General features: G+C 46.0%; 1 protein-coding gene across 1 annotated transcript in view; it reads right to left on the reverse strand.

Moving 5' to 3' along the window:
• Positions 1–9,192: 9,192 nt before the first annotated feature.
• cbl (Cbl proto-oncogene, E3 ubiquitin protein ligase) overlaps positions 9,193–24,278 on the reverse strand; it is a 55,479-nt gene continuing 40,393 nt past the window's right edge. Inside the window, 7 exon segments of the mRNA XM_080855168.1 lie at positions 9,193–9,640; positions 10,322–10,582; positions 18,585–18,694; positions 19,517–19,690; positions 20,686–20,780; positions 22,695–23,105; positions 23,765–23,983. Of these exon segments, the coding sequence (XP_080711294.1) occupies positions 9,327–9,640; positions 10,322–10,582; positions 18,585–18,694; positions 19,517–19,690; positions 20,686–20,780; positions 22,695–23,105; positions 23,765–23,983 (1,584 nt within the window). The 3' untranslated portion in view covers positions 9,193–9,326.

Below are 24,278 nucleotides of genomic sequence, written 5' to 3' on the forward strand. Positions count from 1 at the left end.
TTCCTCTACTGTATATATTCCTGTAGAGCACAGGGATTAAAGCAAAAGAAAATCATCTGACTGAAAATAAATGACTTTGGGTCGTGGCTGCATACCGCCTCGATATTTGAACTTCATATTATCACTTACTAGTTCAAAGCTAGGGCATAAAACCAATATTTTTTGCAAGACTTCACCATTCTTGTTAATGGGCTATAAATGACAAAACGATTTGCTGAAATCCAGGGGCATTTAGCAAAAAATTAGCCTGAATACCAGCCCGAACCCCGCCCACAAAATAATTTGGTCGGGAAGTTCGGTCTGGCTCTGCGGTCGTTTGGGAGACATTTTTCCTGGTAGAAAACAGTACAGTCAATCAAAGTGACTGGGCGGGCTTTATACGATGATCGACAGATGATGAACAGTAACGTAATCAACCACGTCACCAAAGAGCGCTCAGTTCAAATTCGTGTTCAACAAACATGGCTGCCGCTGGAGAGCTAATTTCTGTAGATTCTGCCATTGAGCCGGTCGGAATTCGGAATTCAGGAGATAGACACAGACAGGACAGGAGATAGACACAGACTGGAAATAAACATGCAGACAGGAGATACACACGCAGGTACATATGTGTACAGCGTGCAGATTTGGAGTGGAGCGCTGGTGGCGCAGTGGTAGTGTCCACGCTCCAAACCACCAAAGTCACCGGTTCAAACCTCAGCACAGGAGAGAAGGTGTAGAGGACCTGGTGGACTCAGAGGCCCTGAAGCAGGTGGTACATCAGGATGGATTGCAAAGAGAAATACATGGGGGGCCTTACTTGGCCCCCCGAAACAATCTCGCAGAAAAGCAGAAGGTTATAGACTTTTTTCAGTGGGCCAACTTGACTTTTGGGAACCCACGAACAGTGAGCTGTATGTATACACCAGAACCAGAAGTGTTTTGTGTCAAGTTGGCCCACTGAAAAAAAGTCTATAACCCCCTACTTTTCTACTAGATTGTTTCAGGGGGCCAAGTAAGCCCCCCCATGTCTTTCTCTTTGCAATCCATCCTGACATCCCACCTGCCTCTCCACTTTCCTGTGCTGAGGTTTGAACCGATGACCTTGGTGGTGTGGAGTGTGGACACTACCACTGCACCACCAGCGCTCCATTCCAAAGCTGCACGCTGGACAGATATGTACCTCCTGTCTGCGTGTTTCTCTCCTGTCTGTGTCTATCTCCTGTCAGTGTCTATCTCCTGTCCTGTCTGTGTCTATCTCCGGTCCTGTCTGTGTCTATCTCCTGTCTGTGTCTATCTCCTGTCCTGTCTGTGTCTATCTCCGGTCCTGTCTGTGTCTATCTCCTGTCTGTGTCTATCTCCTGTCCTGTCTGTGTCTATCTCCTGTCTGTCCCAAATGACGGCTAAGTCCTGACATCAGCGTCATAGTCAAAATCCCACAAAGTCAATCAGGGGCTGGGGGGTTCAGTGCCTGGATTTGTAATGCAACTGGCTATATCTGTTCAGGTTCAAAGCGAAGGCTTCACCTGTGAGTGAGTGTGTGTGTGTGTGTGTGTGTGTGTCTGTTCAAGGCAGTGTTTTTTCATAATTTTCAGGTTTGTGTTACAATAATGGAGTTAGCCTTGAATGAATGTTGTTGCCATAGTGGAGAGGGTCGCCTTGTGTTTACCAGGAGGGGACTTTGAACCCTCAGAGACAACAGTCCCATGGATCTCTAAGCCTTAGACTTAACCCCACATCCATCCTGGTATATACTTTTGATGTACATGCCAAGCTGATCTTGAACATGTTTTAAATTGGTAAATTGTCATATAAAGATGCTGTATTGAACATGAACTGGGTCTGAAGATGTATATGTGACACGTCATATCTTCCCACCTAGACTGGGGTTTGAAAACATGCTGACATTTGCTCATTGGGTTTTAAGACCAACACCTTATCCCCACATCCATGATATCTACTGCTACTCAGCCTGCTAATATGATTTGGAACAATCTTGGATTGAAGGTGAACTGAAAGTTCATCACATCTACTTTGAACCCGCGTGGACAGGTCACACAGCTAGTGATAGGGCTTTATTGTTGAGAGGATGTGGTTCAAGTTAATTAATTATAAACAGCAATCTTTTACCAGGTGTGGGATTCGAACCCACAATGACACACGTCCATTGGAGCTTAAGTCCAATGCCTTAACCACACGACCATCCTGGTTCTGAAAGCACTTGGTGATTAACCATTTACTTTTTACCTGGAGAAGTTAAACGTTTGGACATGGAATCTGTGCAGGGTTCTACCCAACATTTTATAAATGAGGGCCCTAGTCTCCGCTTTGGGATGCTGCTGTGGTCTCTCCACTTGATCTATCGACACACACACACACACACACACACACACACACACACACACACACACACACACACACACACACACACACACACACTCACACTCTCTCTCTACTGTGGGATGCTGATGAAGTCTCTCCACCTGATGTACTTGTAGAAACCCTCTGCCTACACCTACCCACCCCACCACACTGTCATGCATTAACTCCACTCCACTCATGAAACATCTACATACTCTCTGCTAGCCTATTTTAATTATGTAAATAATTGCCACCATGGACATATAGTTTTCTGTGTCATTTTTACCCTTGTAATAGTAAACTTGCAAGCGCTCTGCCTACCAACTTAGCTGTTCTTCAATAAAGCACTATGTGAATAAAACTGAATTTAATGGAATCATTTTAAGCAATGGGTATTTAACGCTGGAGCCTGAAGGCCAGAGATGTCCTTCATGAGGGATGAACTCCCTAAGTGTTCTTGAGTGAGTGGTCTGATTCAGCCTGGACTAGGGCGCCCTCTGCTGGTCACATTCTGCAAGTGTTCTAGAGTGAGTGGTCTGAGTCAGCCTGGACTAGGGCGCCCTCTGCTGGTCACATCCTGCAAGTGTTCTTGAGTGAGTGGTCTGAGTCAGCCTGGACTAGGGCGCCCTCTGCTGGTCACATCCTGCAAGTGTTCTTGAGTGAGTGGTCTGAGTCAGCCTGGACTAGGGCGCCCTCTGCTGGTCACATCCTGGAAGTGTTCTTGAGTGAGTGGTCTGAGTCAGCCTGGACTAGGGCGCCCTCTGCTGGTCACATTCTGCAAGTGATCATGTAGGCAATGGCATGTTTTCCGTAGCCACAGCATAGCGATCATTTTCGAAACAAAAAATGATTAAGACCTACTAAAGAGCAGTATGGGGCAGGAGATACTGAGTGGATTCGCTACCCTGTCCATCGAAAGCATCCGGGCCAGGGAGTTGAACTTTTCTGAAATTGTTGATAATTTTGCTCAACGCAAGGCTCGTAGGATGCCATTCTAAACGTCATGCATGTTTTTTAATACACCTAATGGTACTTGAAATGTATTTTTTCACTTCAATGTCGTAAAAAGAATAAGTTACTTTGCGCATAGGCCTACGTGATATTGTTGGAGGAAGTTTGTTTTGTAATTGATTGCAGCAGATTCACCCCAGGGTCCCCGATGGTGAAGTTTGCACTCGGGCCCGCCACGTCATTGTTACGCCGCTGATAGGCTACGATGTTTTTGACACGTTTATTAAATCATTATTACAGAAAATTATGGGGGCATTTTTTGCCCCTCTCCTAGTCATTTTAGGGGCAAAATTATATTTCTTAGGGGCAGTTTTGCCCTTTGCCCTCGTGTATTTCCGACGCTGATGCAAATCATATCCGTGCCCCCCCCCCCCCCCCTTTTTTTTTCTCTTTGGATCTGCATTGACCTAACCCAGTTGACGGAAATCCGTCATAGCGAAGGAAAACTTTAATCCATGAGAGCAGGTGACTTCGAGACAGATTTGACCCATATAGGGTGCCGACCTAGGCCTGATCCAGACCACATCAGGTCTAGACTAGGTGTAGATCAGGATTGATCAGGTCTAGATTAGGACTAAATTAGGTCTAGATCAGGTCTACATCAGGACTAGATTAGGACTGGATAAAGTCTAGAACAGTTACAAATGACACAATGGAAGTGCATGTCACAAAATGACCGGGCCCCATCATTTAGTGACACTCCGGTTCCATTGTATAATTGGGTTAGTTCTGAGGTTCAGATCAGAAACAGACGTGCACCACTGGGAGTTGAATGCTGGGAAGAGGTCGTGGGGTCACTAACAGCTAGTGAGGTCATTAGTCATAATGGGTGAACCGGACGTGACCATATGATTGGCCGTGGGTGGACACGCAGGAGTGGACTTGGATCATTTAGATGTGTGTATGCCGACACAAAGCAGAAGCATGGTAGCCTATACATTTATTAAAAATTGCTTTAATAACAGATGTATAAATTCCAAAATTAAAATGACTTTATATGTTTTTTTTTTCTGGGTTGGTGTACATCATGAACAATTAATAAATAACATTAGTCTTTATTTGTTGACAAATGAAAAAAAAAAATGTACATAATCAAACAAAAAGGCAAATCTGCTGCTCGTCATGACTGTCATCTCTGCAGGTGAAATTCATTTGTTATTCATTTCATTTTCCATTACCCTCTATTAGTCTCCAGTTCATAGAAACTGTCAATAGATTTAAACTTATAATCTTCATATTAACAAGACATGGCATTGGTATGAGTGAAGTCCCAGTATTCAGAATTCATTTCAACAAGTCGTCTTCAACCGAGTGAGGAGATTTCAGAGCTCAATGCTGTGAAGACATCTCTGAGTCCAAGATGACCTCTTTACAGGTTTTACAGATCAGTACCCCCCCCCCCCCCCCCCCTTGGATTCCCCTTCTGGACCTACTGCACAGAAGTGAACCCCCACGGAACAGACAAGCTGGTGCGTTTTAACTGTTGATACAAGGCATGGCGCACTGCGACACAATAAGCAAGAGAACCGCACACACGAATGTACAGAAAAAAGGCTTTAAAAGAGAACCTCTCCCTCTCTCATATATACTCTATCATACACACACACACACACACACACACACACACACACACACACACACACACACACGAAAGAAGTATGGCACAGACACAGAATGGCATCTGAGGTGCTGAAAGCTGTACGTAAGGCTACGGATGAGGGCATCCTTCGGTGTACCCCTCCGCTCGGTGTGAGGCCTGGTCTGGTCTGGGCGGGAGAACCAAACAACACGAACCGTTTCTAGAGCTGCTAAAGCGAGCTTAACGGACATCGACCTCTCGTGACTGACATTCATGAATATTGTGAGTACATTGCTGGGGGATATCGGTGATTTAGTGACAAACCTGGGGAAGTGAACTCAAAAAGTGTTAAACATTTGAAATATAGGAGCCCTATAGCTTGGAGAATCCACAGAGACCTTCTATAAGGAGGTTTACCACTCGCTCGGAGTTAACTTATCCGGGTAAGTCACTAAACCACGTACGTGGAATACCCCCCTGAAGTCAAACAAACAAACAAACAAACAAACACAGAAAACACAGACAGACAGGAGCACACACACATACATACGGCCACAACCCAACCCCCTTCACTTTGTTATGGGACTACATCCACGGAGACGTTTGCCTCCGCTCTCACACACATATACACACACACACACTCACGTACACACACACAGTCGTATACAGAATCACGTACACACTCAGTATCACATACACACACAAACACAATCACATACACACACACACACACACATGCTCACATTCAGCAGACGATCTTTGTACCATGTCAATGACTAAAGTACCTTCCTCTGAGGCCTGAGGCCTCTCTCTCTACACATTTGACTGACAGTACTGGGAACACCGCCAGATTGATATGACCGTCAAGGAGCGGGCAGAGTCAAGCATCAGGTAAAAACAAAAACAAAAAAACAACACAGACAGCTAATATTCATGGGGTTAAAATGTGAGGAGTACATGAGGCTCCCTCTGGTGGTCAGAGTTAGAAACACTCTAAACCAGACTCAACCAAGAAGAGCTCCCCCTGCTGGTCAGAGGTAGAAACACTCTAAACCAGACTCATCCAAGAAGAGCAAGAGGCAGGAAAGAGCAAGAAAAAAAGAAAGAAAGAAAGAAAGAAAAAAACAAACAAACAAAAAGAGAGAGAAACCATTCATTCTTCAAAGGGAAGAAAGGCCTTTTTTTTACCTACACTTCTTAACATATGGCACTGCTCACAGTATAATTCATATCAGTAAACAAAACCTTGAACAAAAATAAATTCTGACATGTACAGGAATGCAAAATGAAATCAAAACAAACGTCGCCATTTTCACAAACTCTATATAAGTAACTCTATACACTTTTCATTTTAAAGTGACAGTATCAGAGCACAGTACGGCATCTGTATGCTGTGCCAAAACACACACACACACAAACAAGTACACACACGTACACACGCACACAAAAAAACACTGCCAAGAACAAATCCAGTATTTAAACGAATGAAATGACGCACAGATCAATAGTTTCAATCTGAAACCATAGAATCCCTACTTCACATGGTGTAAGCGTATCTATACACACACACACACACACACACACACACACACACACACACGCAGAATTTGAATGACGGGATTAGATATAAACTCCATTAAGTCCGTTCTGGAGATGGCTCTGTGTCACCTTCCCAAGGATAAAACAGAAAAGGAGGAAGAGAGAGAGAGGAAGAGAGAGAGAGAGAGAGAGAGGAAGAGAGACAGGGTGTGTGAGAGGAAGAGAGAGAGAGAGGAAGAGAGAGAGAGAGGGTGGGAGTAGGAGAGAGACATTGCCTCGACTGAAATAGACTGGTGAGACATTTCTGAGAAAGCAGAGAGGATCTTAAATTTGACTCAAAACTCACACTTACAAAAGAAGATTGTGTGTGTGTGTGTGTGTGTGTGTGTGTGTGTGTGTGTGTGTGTGTGTGTGTGTGTGTGTGTGTGTGTGTGTGGTATTACTTATGGCTGCTCTGGTGAACTGTATCCTTCCTGTAATTATCCTAAACCCTCTCACTGCCTTAACTCTGTGTGCCACTGACCTCAAGCAGTTAAGAGGTACCATTCTAGAGATGTGCAATTATAGAAACACACACACACACACACACACACACACACACACACACACACACACACACACACACACACACACACACACAGAGAAAAAAAGTCAACTTGGACCTGTGCGTGCACAAGCTGCTTATCAATTTCAAGTATGCTACATTACCCAAAAAAAGAGAGAAAAGCACAAAGATACTGTCACTTTAAAAAAAGGTTAAACACAATATCCACAAATGTACACTTAAGGCTTAATTGTTTAGCACTGACGATAGTAGCAGCAGTAAAGCACTTCTGAATTAATAACAATAATAACAACAACGACAATAATAATAACAACAATAATAATAATAATATATTAAAGTAATCAACGGCGATTCACTAAGATGAAAAACTTCAGATAGAGAACCCCCCCCCCCCGCCCCCCCCCCCCCTCACTGACCAGAGCACACACACTGCAGAGCTGGGTCCAGAGACAGACAATACTTCTTCCTCTTCGTTAGTCATCTTCTTCTTCGTTATCGTCGTCGTTATCTTCTTCTTCTTCTTCTTTAATCGCGCTCTAATGCCTCCCGTAAGACAAGTCTTCTCGCTCGCTCCACTAACCCAAACTATTAAAAGTCTGTCGTAAAGATGTGTGAATGAGACATTCAGAGGCAGCTGAGGGAGGTGATGAGGAACAGGTTGTGTGTGTGTGTGTGTGTTCGTGTGTGTGTGTGTGTGTGTGTGTGTGTGTGTGTGTGTGTGTGTGTGTGTGTGTGTGTGTGTGTGTAGGTGGGAAGATCCACCAGTCAACCTTACATGGAGCTGGGCTGTTTCTGTTAGAGGCAGTTTTTATACTCACACACACACACACACACACACACACACACACACACACACACACACACACACACACACACACCCAGGGTTGCCTCACGTCATCATATACCGCACGCTTTGGCTGGGTGATGGAGTCAATTCTTCATCCTAAAGGAAATCTTACTGTGTGATTCAGCAACCAAAAGTGTGTTGGGGTGGGAGAGGTGTGAACACACACTCGTGTGAACACACTCATCACCTGAACCAAGAGTGTGTTGTGGTGGGAGAGGTCTGAACACACACACTCATGTGAACACACTCCACACCTGCTGGGGTCGGCTAAGGGGCCAAGGCTACTGGTTTCTATTCTTACGGTTTCTCTCTACTTTGCCACAAGCAGTGTAGTTAGGACTTGGACACACACACACACACACGCGCACGCGCACGCACACACACACACACACACACACACACACACACACACACACAAGATAGTACCTGACACACTAAAAGTCCATTCCCAGCTGGGTCAGGAACGAATCCAGACAAAAACTGCTTCTGACCGGTCAAGTTCAGACCAGATCAGTGATGGAAGAATCCCACAACCCTCTACTGTCTGGGGCGTTGACATCTGTGAGATTCTGCATGTTTGCTGTTCAAGTGGGGTGTGTGTGTGTGTGTGTGTGTGTGTGTGTGTTGACATCTGTGAGATTCTGCATGTTTGCTGTTCAAGTGGGGTGTGTGTGTGTGTGTGTGTATGTGTGTGTGTGTGTGTGTGTGTGTGTGTGTGTGTGTGTGTGCGTTGACATCCATTAGATTCTGCATGTTTGCTGTTCAAGTGATGATTCTGGGATTGATTACCAGGCGCCAGCACCGACCCCCCCCCCTCCCCCTTTAGCAGGGACTGCATCTAAAGACATGTTATATTATCTATTGCAATATATGGTTTATATATTAACTTATTGTAAAGACAATGATATACATTTCTAATTTTTTCATTTTGCAGGAGACATTGCATTGAGGCGTCTTCACAACCAGTGATTACTTTTGGGCAAAATCAAATGAAAGGAAAGTAAAAAGAAAAACAAACAGTCCTCATCGGTACGTGACCTACACACACTGCCACTAAGAAGCTGACCCTGATGTGTGTGTTGGCCCGCAGCCACACACACAAACGTACGTACGCGCACACACACACACACACACACACACACACACACACACACACACACACACACGAAAACATGGAGAGCACAAGCCAAGCACGAGCCAGGTTGCCTCTGGGTCAACCTCACTGAGGAAGCAGGTTACGCAACACGGCAACATCGCCACGGCAACAAACTCCATCTTTTCAAACTGGGGAGTGATAAGGCTGTAGCAGGGTTTCGGCCTGCGAGCGGCCTGGAGGAGTGTGTGTGTGTGTGTGTGTGTGTGTGTGTGTGTGTGTGTGTGTGTGTGTGTGTGTGAGCGAGCGAGCGAGCGAGCGAGCGAGCGAGAGAGAGACAGCATAGAGGATGCTATGTGAGGATGTGAGCAGTGGAGGGGATGGAGACGAACTCGCGCAGGATGTTCTTGGCCATCTCGATATTGTTCTGGGCGATCTGGAGCGCCTTCTGGATGTCCTGGTAGGAGTAGCCCTGGCTCATCAGGTGCTCTATCTCACTGCTGAAGGCAGGGGGCGCTGCAGCGGAGGGCACTGGTGGCAGAGAAGGCAGCACCGGCGTGGTGGAGGAGGAGGAGGGGGGCACGGGGCTCGGGCGCCGGTCGGAGCTGATGCGGCGGGGCAGCGGCTTGGGGGGGCGCTCGGGAACGTCGAAGGACTCAGAGAACGCTGAGGAGGAGGAGGAGGAGAAGAGGAAGAGTCAGAGAACGCAGAGGAGGAGGAGGAGGAGGAGGAGAGAGGAAGAACTGTCAGAGAACACTAAGGAGGAAGAGAGGAGAGGAAGAGTCAAAGAACGCTGAGGAGGAGGAGAGGAAGAGTCAGAGAATGATGAGGAGGAGAGGAAGAGTCAGAGAAGGATGAGGAGGAGAGGAGAGGACGAGTCAGAGAACGCTGAGGAGGAGGAGGAGAAGAGGAAGAGTCAGAGAACGCTGAGGAGGAGGAGGAGAAGAGGAAGAGTCAGAGAACGCTGAGGAGGAGGAAGAATCAGAGAATGATGAGGAGGAGAGGAAGAGTCAGAGAATGATGAGGAGGAGGAGGAGGAGAGGAAGAATCAGAGAATGATGAGGAGGAGAGGAAGAGTCAGAGAATGATGAGGAGGAGAGGAAGAGTCAGCGAATGATGAGGAGGAGAGGAAGAGTCAGCGAATGATGAGGAGGAGGAGGAGAGGAAGAATCAGAGAATGATGAGGAGGAGAGGAAGAGTCAGCGAATGATGAGGAGGAGAGGAAGAGTCAGCGAATGATGAGGAGGAGAGGAAGAGTCAGAGAATGATGAGAAGGAGGAGGAGAGGAAGAGTCAGCGAATGATGAGGAGGAGGAGGAGAGGAAAAGTCAGAGGGCTGCTCACTCACCTGCTGCGATGCCGTTGCTGTTGCCGATGTCGTTGTCGAGGGAGAGGCGACTGAAGCTGGCCGAGGACGCGGCCACCTCGGAGAGCGTGCGTCGGGCGGGGGCGAGGGGGAGGGGGGGTTTGGGGATGTCGTAGCCGTTCTCCTCCTCCTCGCTCGGGGGGTCTCTCTCGCGCTCTCTCTCCCGCTCCCGCTCTCTCTCCCGCTCTCTCTCCCGCTCTCGGGGGCCGTTGCTGACCAGCAGGGGAGGTAGCTCTGAGTAGTCTGTGGGAGACGTGTGCTTTTAAAGGACGAGTAAGACTGAACAGGACTACAACAACAGACACAAACATGTGTTTACGACGTACACACCACAACAACAAATACAAACATGTGTTTACGACGTACACACCACAACAACAGATACAAACATGTGTTTACACCACAACAACAGATACAAACATGTGTTTACACGACGTACACAACACAACAACAGATACAAACATGTGTTTACACCACAACAACAGATACAAACATGTGTTTACACCACAACAACATATACAAACATGTGTTTACACGACGTACACACCACAACAACAGATACAAACATGTGTTTACACCACAACAACATATACAAACATGTGTTTACACCACAACAACAGATACAAACATGTGTTTACACCACAACAACAGATACAAACATGTGTTTACATGACTAACCCACCACAACAACAGATACAAACATGTGTTTTTAAGGATGGCAGGGTTCCTATTTTCCCTCCCCAAAAAAGGCTGGCAAAGATTGACCGCAACTGAACAACACTTCCAAGAACAGCTATTTTTTTAAGACTGCACATTCAGAAATAAGACAAAATGTCTTAAACTACAAGGAGGCAGCTCCCTGTAGTCTGGGAAGGAGATGTGTGTCTGTAAGATTGACTATTTGCAGGGAACTACAACAAAGGTAAAAAGGCCAAACATATCCCAAGTGAGATAAAACAAATGACAAGACTTTTTGATAGAGATTATTTCCAAACACTGTTAATGACTTAAGAATATAATAATCAAGTGACTTGTATTAATATATTCCTTGTATGAATTATGTGCTTATGAAAGAAGGAGCACAGCTTTTCTGTGTGTGTGTGTAACTAGAATATTAGGTGCCACTAAGTCTGCATATGAACAAGAGCATGTTTAGACCAGAGGAGATAAGAAAGGAACTGTGCTTCTTCCGACCTTGTGCAAAACTGCCATCCTTGCAAGACAGGGAGCCTCGGACGTGAGAAATCCACCACGTGATCATCCCTGCTCAAAGCTAAACTTCTGACTATATAAACTTGGTGCGAAGAGTTTATCATTGCTTCACTGTCAGCCTCGGCTGGGAGGGGAGCCCAATTGCAATTGTTGTTGTTTGTCTGTCTAATAAATGTACTTTCATGCAGCTCCGGAGTCCTGAACTAACTAGGGTGAATTTTTCACCTATCATAATTGGGGGCTCGTCCGGGATTCCAACAACCTCTTCGACTCTCCTTGCTGGTCTAATCATCAGGACCTGAACCGTATGGAGGAGTACGAGACTCCAAAGACCTCCAAATTGAATTGGATGGAGGCCAGGGCCTGCCAGCGAGGAGAGCCGAGAGTGAAGGAATTGAATTTGACTATAGGGGGAGGACTCCGAGCTGTTTGTGAGTATATTGGTTGTTTTATGTAAGTGTACGACAGTATATGGTTCTTGTTTGTTTCGGTTTTGCGTACACTTGTCTTCAGGTGGGGTTTGTGACTAACTTTTTGCCTGTTTGCCGTGGGGTGGAAAGGGGAACTAAGGTTCATGGAGGGATTTATTCCTGTTTGCCCCGTGTGTTGAACGAATTGCAAGAGTTAGAGAGACTCCTGTCTGTAATTTTCCTATTCAGAGATGCGCTAAGGTTATATAATACTGTTCACGTACCTGCTATTTGCCTTATGTGAAGGATAGCACCTTGTTTGAAGGGAAAAAAAGGGTACCGTTCGAAAGGTTATATGTAAAGTATGCCAATTGCCTTATGTGAAGGATAGCGCGCGCTATATGGTTATATAAGCACTGTTCACCTTCCGGTTGTTTGCCTTGTATGAAGGGTGGAAGGAAGGGTACCGTTAAGTTTTGTTTTAAACGGTAAAGGTTATATGTAAAGAATGCCATTTTCCTTATGTGAAGGATAGTGCTTGTGTCTGAATTTGAAAACTTCCTAGGCCTATTTTCTCCGGATATTTCTGTATACATTCCTGTTCGCCTTGAATGAAGGGAACACACTTTTCACTTTCTGTTTTCCTGTTGGGCCTTCTGGTAGGCCTCTTGGTGCATTGTTAAAAAAGAAAAAAAGGGCTATAAAGAAGGATATAGTCTGAAACATATAGAGACATACCTGTCTAGCCGGATTTTAACAATAAGAAAAAATGGGAAACAAGGGATCTAAAATTGATGACATATCCCAGTTAGAAGGGGACATGAAACATATGGCAATACAAGAAAATGCTGACTGTGTAATGCACAGACATATGTGGAAACAAGATTTTGGATTTTAAGGAGTCTCTTTAAGAGATAAAGAAAAAGAGTCAGAGATACTCTAATATACTAATACTCGTGTGTTATTTTCCTGTGGGGTTGAGACAAACTTTTTACAATGGGTAAAGCCAGATAAATATAGTTATAATCTATGTAATTAAAGATTTCTCATTACTGAGATGCCTTGACCCGGAACCAGTAGGGGACTGATCACCCCAGGGAAATTCCCTGGCCTCAACCTCCTCAGAAAACGAGTGAGATGGAGGACCTCTGGTCGGGCTCGGGTTGACTCAGCATTGCGATCTCAAGAACAAACTATGAGAGTCTGAAAATAGAAACATAACTAACCCTAATGTGAAGAATAAACTAACGGTAATTTAAAAGGTTTCAATATCAGTTAAAGGAGAAATACATAAAATGACTACAACAAGAAGAAAAATTGACTTAGAAATGGGAAAAAGTGCGTCAAAATCAGAAGACGTACATGATAATGGCAATAAGAGATGGATTTAAAATGTCTACAACAAAAAGAAAATTGTAAACACAGCTTTGAAAATGTTTTTGCATTATTGGTTGCGCCAAACAGAGAAAAGCTTACGTTAATGGTGGCAGGAGAGCCAATGATTTTTTGTTTTGTTTTGTTTTGTGTGACTTTGGTGCCTGCAGAACCAGAGCCTCAGTAACCAGAGAATAACATGCACAGAACAGAAAAAGAATGAGACATCTAAAAGCAGTCATACACATAACCCATTACTTTTGAAGAGTCTGAAACGGGACAGATATTTAAAATGCAGATTATGTTTAAAAAACATGCTCTACAAACTTATTAGGAAGAGATATGATGTGGGTTGGGCATTACAATTGTTCCAACAATACATGGGTTTTAGAATAAATTAAATAATGTTGTCCCAAAATGTTATGTATAGAATATACACTGTTTAGGCCAAACGATTTAAAGAGAAATTTAAGCCTGTGACACTAACTATATTAACTTAGATTGATGCATTGGACTAACACAGGATGGGTGGGGGCTGAGTGCTGGCTCAAAAGACTACATTCTCACAAGCCATGAGCTCAAACTTAGCTACAGTTCGAGAGACAGTCAATTGTTGTTGAACATCTTGTGCTGTTCTCCAGATAAGAAGATTTTAGTAGAAACAAGGCCACAAAATTAGCAGCTGTGGTTCACTAAAGTAAAGCTATCTTTTAAAAAGCACCTTTGCCAGACACAAAAAAATAAATTATACATTTTCTGGAAATAACTTAATTATGTAGATAATGGAATCCTAACCATGCGTTAGAAACACAAATGTTGCAGAGTTTACTTTATTCTCAGACCATGTCAGCTGGAGATATTATTAAAAAGCCTGAAGCGGGAAGGCAAGCATTTGATCACATTAAGAAACTATTGGTTAGTTCTACTGTCTTAGCATATACACGACAAAGCCATTCGTACAAGCTGTAGACTGTAAAAAAAAAAGAAAAAGGAAAAAGGAAAAAGGAAAAAGGTTGTATGATATTTGTGTTAATGCATAAGTGGGGACTTAAAGTTGAGACCAGTGGCATATTATTCAACACAGCTAGATCCAGTAGCCCAAGCAATGTCTGAATGTTTACAAGCAGGAGTGGCTGCAGCCTTGACGGTGCAGGCCTCTGCTCCTATTGTACTAAACAGACACTTACACTGAAAGTTCCACATGCTTATTTTTTATTTAATTTGTTTTGCTCTCACAGCCTCATATCACTTTTGAGCACTGCGTGACATTTAAGCCAGCTACACTTTTACGTACAGCACAAACAGATAAAAACTATGGCAGCCAGCGCTGACCTACAAGATATGCCTTTTTCCAAAAGAGATATAACCATTGTTGATGGTTCAAGCAAACAAACCTTGAACACATAGCCACTACTTCCACACTATTCCGCACAGGCAGCGGAACTTATTGCACTGATAGTGCACACACATGCAAAAGAGTTTCATTGGGAAACCACAAAGCAGACAAAGCCACTAACCTAGCAGAAAGCTTTATTACTTTTATTTCTTTTATTATGATTTTAGTAATCCAAGAAGCCTATTGGAACATAAGGTTCTGATACGATGTTGACCATTATTTTACTCCAGATATTGCTATTGCTGCTTGCTTTTATTCATTTTATGTAAAACACTTTCAACTGCAACAACCATCTGACACATACACATTTGAAGAATTAAAACACACAATACTAAAAGATATGCTGCAGTATTGAGCCATGGTGAAAACATGCCTCAATAAGAGGGGATAGTAAGCATCTATTTTTAGTTCTTGTTTTTATTTTTTGAGAAAGAAAGTTAATCATTCATCATTGATTTTATATTGTTTTACTTCTTATTGAATTATGTAGTTTGAAAGATGTTTTAACATTCAGTTATAGATTTTATTGAGTTAAATCCCAACGAAGAAAGAAATATTGTCTAGCCATAGACAATCACTGCCCATACAACCTCCAGTCAGCCGGACTGGTAGAAAAGAAAGAACCGATCTATTGAAAGCCAATTCAGAGAGAGAAATTAGTGATATTAAGCATGCATGTAGATATCACTGTTTGAAATGATGTATGGAAGAATCTATACTGCCTAAACTCTTAAACCATTTGCCAAAACAGACGAAGAGATTGAAAATACTTGGCAAAGATGATATTTGAAACTAAATGCTCTCAGACTTCTCCCCCCTACACAGGAACACTGTGAGGCTGAATCCAAGGTTGGGCCAGGAGATTGGGTCCTAATCAACAGCCTCTAAAGAAAACACTTCCACTTGCCCAAGTGGGACAGAGCAGACCAAGTGCTACTGTCAACATCTACCACAGTCAAAATAGCTGAGAGAGCCACGTGGATACATCTGACTCACTGTAAACGGGTAAGCCTGCAGATGGCGGATGCAGAGGAGTAAGGACCATCTTTCATTGCTGTTTCCAGGTATTGCCCGCAGTGACAGAAAGACCAGTCTACAAAGGGGGGTTGATGTATAGATTCTTCTCGTCTCAAACGCTGGCAGTAGATATAGTACTGTCCTGTGGGATTAGAACCGAGTGGAAATTGTGGAGTAAAAGGTCTATTCCTCTGCAAAGTCATGGGAGGTTACGCAAAGTGGGCCAAAGTATGTGGGGGACTCCTAGCAACAACTGTGAGATTTTACATTGTTGGTCTAATAACATGCTTATAAATGATAGCTATACAACATCACTGTTCACATTTTAACTGGCCCTTCATGCCAGACAATGCTTCACCACCTCCACACATCATTAGCAAAGATGCTCTGTTTGAATGCTATTTAAAACCTGGGGAAAAGAACGATGCACACCTAGCACACTGGACACAATGTAAAACCATTACATATGTGCTTGATAATGGAAGAGAAATACAGTTAAATACTTCATCTGAATGTAAAACTGCGGGGATGTGTTTGAATGGCAGACTTCTTGAAGTACAGGATATAGCTATAGCTGATATGTGGTGGTTATGTGGGAATGGTGAACTAAGAGCTACACTGCCTGTGGGTTGGTCTGGGACTTGTGCTTGAACAATGTTAGTACAACCTTTTCAGATTACCCCCAGGTCCAAGATACACCAGTACCTGAGGAACGTTCCAATGCATTCCGTACGAGGGAGGAGAGACAGCGGGATCTGGTTTCGACAGCCTGGGCATTCCCTGAGGCATTCCAGACGACTACAAGGCATTGAACCCAGCAGCAAATGGCCTGGCATCTACCCTCTGCCCCTGGTGCGTCATCGGAGCACACACAGATTGGATTAATTTCCTTTACTACGCTGAGATGATATTCCAAAACCTGACCAGAGACGGACTACAAATGATCAGAGAAGAACTACACGCCAACTCCAGGGTAACACGGCAAAACACGGCTGTGCTTGAGATCCTCACTGCCGAGAATGGAGGCATTTGTGTCATGCTTGGTACTGACCAATATTGCACACATGTCCCTGACAACACCAGAGATGGGAAAGACTTAGATCTGATCCTACAAATAAAATGCAAGCGAGTTCTGGCACGCATGATTGGTTTATGTGTGCCCTGTCGACAATGTTTTCCTCATGGGAAGGAATGTTGATGTCTTGTGTGGGATTGATTTTGGGTATTCTTTGTGTGTTGGCTACCTGTGCATGCTGTGTAGAACCCTGTATACAGAAGATGGTGGCTGGAATGATTAAAACTGCTGACGACGAATACCTTACCTTACAAATACGTAGCCTGTGCCTCTGATGGAAACTTTGCTTAATAATTACTTACTAAGGTAGATGAAACAATGCTCATTAATGACCTCTGTTCCAAAAATCCATGTGATGAAGCTCAGAATGATGATTTTGAAGTTATCCATTGAAATTGATAATTAATGCTTAAGAAAGATGATTTGTGATTTTGATTGTAATTTTTGATTATCCATTGAAACGGATAAAAGGAGGGATTGATAGAGATTATTTCCAAACACTGTTAATGACTTAAGAATATAATAATCAAGTGACTTGTATTAATATATTCCTTGTATGAATTATGTGCTTATGAAAGAAGGAGCACAGCTTTTCTGTGTGTGTGTGTAACTAGAATATTAGGTGCCACTAAGTCTGCATATGAACAAGAGCATGTTTAGACCAGAGGAGATAAGAAAGGAACTGTGCTTCTTCCGACCTTGTGCAAAACTGCCATCCTTGCAAGACAGGGAGCCTCGGACGTGAGAAATCCACCACGTGATCATCCCTGCTCAAAGCTAAACTTCTGACTATATAAACTTGGTGCGAAGAGTTTATCATTGCTTCACTGTCAGCCTCGGCTGGGAGGGGAGCCCAATTGCAATTGTTGTTGTTTGTCTGTCTAATAAATGTACTTTCATGCAGCTCCGGAGTCCTGAACTAACTAGGGTGAATTTTTCACCTATCACTTTTAAAGTGCTAACTACCCTTGAAATCCTCCCTAGACAACTCTTGGCTGACTGAAGTTGTTCCTGCGTGCACATTTTCAGTTGTGAAGTCAAATGAGGTATGGAAACCAAACCGTAGTCAGGCAAATAACCCTAACCCTAACCCTGCAGACCCTGGCTGGGACAAGGACAGGCTCGTTAAGGCCAAATCAACTTTCAAACTGTACGACAGCTTAATGTTTAACTTAGAGATACTGGAGGAGACTCTGTCTGAGTTTGTTATCTTGAGCATATCTGTAAATGCACAGCTACTTCGGAGAAGTATGAGGTCAGACATGAGTTACTGTTTAAAAAGGTCTAAACCTCTTACCAGATACACCACCATGTTCAAAAATAAAATCAGAGACCTCAAGATAATCCCCAAATGGAAAGAGACTCTACAATCTCACAGTGTCAATGAGAGAAGTGTGCACAGCACAGTGTCAACATCTATGTCAGGGGTGTGTGTGTGTGTGTGTTGTGTTTCTTTCTGTCTGTGTGTAAGTATTAGTTGTGTGCCTTTTGTAGTAGTGAAATGGCCTACGTATGTATGTAGCCGAGTGAGTGAGTGTGAGTGTGAGTGTGAGCGTGTGTGTGAGCGTGTGTGTGTGTGTGAGCGTGTGTGTGTGTGTGTGAGCGTGTGTGTGTGTGTGAGCGTGTGTGTGTGTGTGAGCGTGTGTGTGTGTGTGTGAGTGAGTGAGCGTGTGTGTGGGTGTGTGTGTGTATGTGTGTGAGTGTGTGTGTGTGTGTGTGTGTGTGTGAGTGTGAGTGTGAGAGTGAGAGTGAGTGTCTTACCAGAGTCCTGGGCCTGCAGTGGCAGTGAGGTGGCCTGGGCCTGGGCCTGGATGTTGTACATGGCCTCATACATCTGTTGGCCATCTGAGTCCACCTCATTTACCAGAGGCCTGGGCAACACACAACACACACACACAAAGTTTACTTCTTTATTTGGATTTGATAAATTAGTGCATAACATGGCAACATCCAAATTTGGCTTGGATGAAGTGTTAAATTGCAGTCCATATTGTGCATTACGGGTAAAGGTGACACCAGCGCTTCCAGATGAAGAGGCTACCAATTACTGCTGATGTAGAGCAGTACTTTGTGAAGTGTTTGGCCCTTTTCTTAGAGAGACCACAGCTTTGCAGGCCTCACACACACATTCTATGCACATGACCTAAGCTGCCAAAGATCAAGGCAATGACTGTACATGAGTAGCCATAGTTGGTTAAAACATTACTTAAGGGTTGGTATTTTAACAGTTTTTAACAGGTTGTGCTGTAGGGTACCTGGAGGTGAGTGCTGGGGTGTGTGTGTGGGGGGTTGTCTGTGTTTGGGGGTACCTGGAGTTGAGTGCTGGGGTGTGTGTTTGTGTGTGTGTGTGTGTGTGTGTACCTGGAGGTGAGTGCTGGGGTGTGTGTTTGTGTGTGTGTGTGGGGTGTGTGTGTGTGTGTGGGGGGGGTACCTGGAGTTGAGTGCTGGGGTGTGTGTTTGTGTGTGTGTGTGTGTGGGTACCTGGAGGTGAGTGCTAGGGTGTGTGTGTGTGTGTGTGTGTGTGTGTGTGTGTGTGTGTGTGTGTGTGTGTGTGTGTGTGTGTGTGTGTGTGTGTGTGTGTGTGTGGGTACCTTGAGGTGAGTGCTAGGGTGTGTGTGTGTGTGTGTGTGTGTGTGTGTGTGTGTGGGGTACCTTGAGGTGAGTGCTAGGGGGTGTGTGTGTGTGTGGGGTACCTGGAGGTGAGTGCTGGGGGCTGGGGGGCCCTGGGGGGCGATGGCTCCCGTAAGGAGGAGGAGGAGGAGGTGATGGGGGGCAGGACGGGGCGGGAGTTGGGCATCATGTAGTCGGACTCCTCGTCACTCTGCGCCCCCTCCTCTGGGCCCGGCTGCTTCACCGCGGGGAGAGGCCTGTGGGGGGGGGGGGGGGGGGGGGGGGGGTGGGGGGGGGGAGATGATCACACACACACTTAGAGCTAGAAAACACACACACCCTGAGACAGGTACGTAACCTTACAAAGCACAGAACACCCCCCCACACCCACACACACACACACACAGGAAGACACAAAACATTCTCAGACACAGGTTCACCACAACACCCAAAAAAAGGACACACACACACACACACATCCATACACAAACATTAAATGGGTTTCCTTTCTCTAAGGTTGTCTCATAGTCCACATGAGCCAGCTGTGCTGCTGTGCTGCTGCGTGTGTGTGTGTGTGTGTGTGTGTGTGCTGCGCTGATGGGCCAGCTGCTCGCTCTTGCTGCTGACAGACACTGGGGAGGCAGTGTCCTTCTCAAGGACACTTTAAAACTCACACACACACACGCACACACAATTTAACACAGCCAAGAGGACACTCAACCTAGGAACCAACACACTCCCACACGCATTCTCTACCTCCTGTTCCATGGCAGTCACATACACACTTGGGACACACACACACACACACACACACACACACACACACACACACACACACACACACACACACACACACACACACACACACACACACACACACACACACACACACACACACACACACACACACACACACACACACACACACACACACACACACACACACACACACCTCACAATAATACGCCCACACAAGGACACAAACACACAGCCAGGAGGACACACACCCTGCCAGACGCATGTCCTACCTCCTGTTCCATCACTGCCACATACAGGGACACAAACAAACAAACAAACAAATGACAAACACACGGACACACACACACAGACGGACACACACACACAAACTGACACACACACACACACACACAAACTGACACACACACACACACACACACACACACACACACACACACACACAGACGGACGGACGGACGGACACACACACACACACACACACAGATGGACTTACCTGGCCGCTAAAGCGTAGATGGCGTTGGCGGAGGCCGAGGGTTTGACTTTGGGGTTGTCGTACTCGGCAGAAGCGGACGCCGAAGCACCAAAGTTCTGAGAAGACAAAGTCAACAGAACACAACAGAGCTGTAAGGCACGACTCTTACACACACACACTCAGCACGACTCTTACACACACACACACACACACACTCCGAAACCGCTCACTGGACCACGCCCCGATTTGGATCTTTAGAGCGGAACACAACAGAGCTGTAAGGCACAACTCTTACACACACACACACACACACACACACACACACACTCAACACCGCTCACTGGACCACGCCCCAATTTGGATCTTTAGAGGGGAACACAACAGAGCTGTAAGGCACGACTCTTACACACACACATAGTACCGCTCACTGGACCCGCCCCGATTTGGATCTTTAGAGGGGAACACAACAGAGCTGTAAGGCACGACTCTTACACACACACAATAGTACCGCTCACTGGACCCGCCCCGATTTGGATCTTTAGAGCAGACAATGAGGTCAACAGATAAGGAACAATAAAATGCATCTTCTCTACTCGTCAACCCAGTCCTTACTACAGTTCAGGTACGTTACTGTGGTAGCTGTAGTCATGGCTACAAACAGACGACTGTGGTCTGGAAAGGGGGGTGAATCGTAGCCTGGTGACACCAGCCTACGTATTTCCGCCTGAATTGATTTCAAGCTCATACTCAGTCTGGCCCAACCCCGTTGACAATCGTCTCCAGGACTCAAAATCCTGTAGGACCAATCAGCGAACAGTTCAGAGCTGTGACGCAAAACTCGCCTTGGAGGAAAAGACACGAAAAGCTATCGGAAAAGTGGTCTCAACTCTCGAGAACATCAGAAAATTAAAAGGAGAACAAGAGTATTTTCTTGTAAGTTTTATGATTGGAAAGGACGTCGTAGCTCTTCTCCCGACTGGCTTTGGGAAGAGTTTAATCTACCGAATGCTTACTAAACGTTGCTGATTGGTTAAGGGAACTCCAATGATTTTAAACCTCAAGCTAAGCTCCCGCTCATCTCGGAAACGAAAATGCATAGCGTTTTGCCAGACTGAAAGACGGAATGAAATGGAGTCACAGGCTGGTAATGGCCAGGCTAGGTGAACCGTGCCACTGCTGGTACATCTGGGTCGGGGTCTTTGGCCATGAGTGGTCACCGTAGACGTAGAGGACTAAACTAAACGAAGCAAACGCCGCGCATGACTCGTCCGTTTCACGCCCTCTCTGGCCTCCAGTGGCCGCGAGCATCACGCAGCTTCTCTGGGAGTGTGGGACGGAGTTAGCGCACTGTAGAGCTGCTCGGCCAACTCTGATGTTTCAAGGACAGGTGGCCATCTGGTAGTTTTGGCCGTGTTCAGTCTGCAGTCTGCACCCCCCACCACACACACATACGCACACGCACACACACACGCACACACGCACACACGCACACAACCACTTTGGGACTACATAGTGTTTTCTGATGCCAGTAAAACAGCCCCGGTGTTTGGCCATAGCTGTGCAACTGCCGGCCTGACTCTACTCTAAGTTCCTGTTGGTCCCGATCCGGACCAGACCGGACCGGACCGGACCAGACCAGACCGGACCGGACCGGACCAGACCAGACCTAGGCTCAATGTGAATAGCACACACAAAATGGAAATGCAAATCCGGACGGGTTAGTAGTCAGGACATTCGACTCTGTATCAAAGTGATGTACACCTTCCAGATGAGGGGTGTCGCATTGGTGATTATAAGGTGATATCTTTACTGGTCCACAGTGTGTGTGTGTGTGTGTGTGAGTGTGTGTGTGTGTGTGTGTGTGTGTGTGTGTGAGTGAGTGTGTGTGTGTGTGTGTGTGTGCCTGCTCAGCCCTGGTGCTCCAGGCTAACTGAGCTGTTGTTGCGTCCAGTGTCCCCTCGTCCGTGTGTGTGTGTGTGTGTGTGTGTGTGTGTGTGTGTGTGTGTGTGTGTGTGTGTGTCTCCCCTCACCAGCTGGTGCTCCAGGCTGACGGAGCTGTTGTTGCGGCCGGCGTCCGCTCGTCCGTCCATGGCGGAGGGCAGTGCCAGGGGCAGCGAGTGGCGGTTGGAGAGCTCCCGGGAGGCCGCCGCCCCTGCCCCCGCCCCTCGCTCCGCCCGCGCCTCGCCCGCACTCTGAGCCTGGGCGCTGGGCGCCTTGGGCACGGGCCGGGCGTTCCAGTCCGCCATGCCGCCGCGGTTGGGCGGGGCGGGGGGCAGTTTGTCCAGGGTGAGGTCTCCTCCCGGGGTGCAGGGCAGCGGGCGCCTCTGTAGACGGGCGTCGGGGCCGCCGGTGGGTGGGGGCCGGTCGGGGGGCGGGGGTGGGGGGAGGTCACGCAGGGCGGGGGGCAGAGGCAAGGGTTTGTCTTTATGATGAGCGCCCGCCTACAGGAAACAGCAGAGAGATTACGACAGTCAGTCACTCGTGTGTTAAATCACACACAACTACAGTTACTCACTCATGTGTCAATCACACACAACTACAGTTACTCATGTGTCAATCACACACAACTACAGTCAGTCACTCGTGTGTTAAATCACACACAACTACAGAACACTCATGTGTCAATCACACACAACTACAGTTACTCATGTGTCAATCACACACAACTACAGTTACTCACTCATGTGTCAATCACACACAACTACAGTCAGTCACTCAAGTGTCAATCACACACAACTACAGAACACTCACGTGTCAATCACACACAACTACAGATTCTCGGACACATCTATCCTTCCAGATAAGGAGACATCTTAAATCATTTTTTGGGGTATTTTGAACCCCTAATTTGTCCCGGAATAAACAAAAACACAAACACAATCACAGACACAAACACAAACACAAACAAAACCACAAAACAGCCTGAAGTGAGTCTGGAGCATCAGTGCCATCCATGTGCGTCATACATTCCAGATAAGGAGACATCTTCAATATTTTTTGAACCCCTTATTTGTCCCGGAAACAAACATAAACAAACATAAACATAAACACAAACAGCCTGAAGTGAGTCTGGAGCATCAGTGCCACCCGTGTGACATACGTGCTCTTGGGACATCGGGCCCCCCTGGAGGGCAGCGAGGGCAGCGAGGGCAGGGGCCCCGGCCCCCGGAGGAGAGAGGGCACCTGCCTTGGATGTGGCTCCTGGGCTGGAGGCTCCCGGAGGGATGGGGGCGCGGTGCTGCAGGAGGTCCAGCCGGGGGGGCACCGGGGGCAGGGAGGCCTGGGGGGACATGGAGAGCGGAGAGGGGGGGCGCTCCGCCTGAAAACACACACACAGAAACGGACACACACACACACACACACGGATAAGTCTGTAAGCATACTCACACACATAAACACAAATTCAAATCAGAGAAACGAAAATACGCCATGTCTCTACAAGAACGCACACACACACACACACACACACGCACGCACACACACACACACACACACACACTCAGCAACAGGGACAGGAGGAATTCTGCACCAGGGAAGAGGCTGTAGCCTCTCCAGCAGATGAAAGGAGAAGTGCATCTGATTGGAAGACTCAGTACATTCATACATTTATGAGT

Source organism: Sprattus sprattus, assembly GCF_963457725.1.
Source record: "Sprattus sprattus genome assembly, chromosome: 17".
Taxonomy (NCBI): Eukaryota; Metazoa; Chordata; class Actinopteri; order Clupeiformes; family Clupeidae; genus Sprattus; species Sprattus sprattus.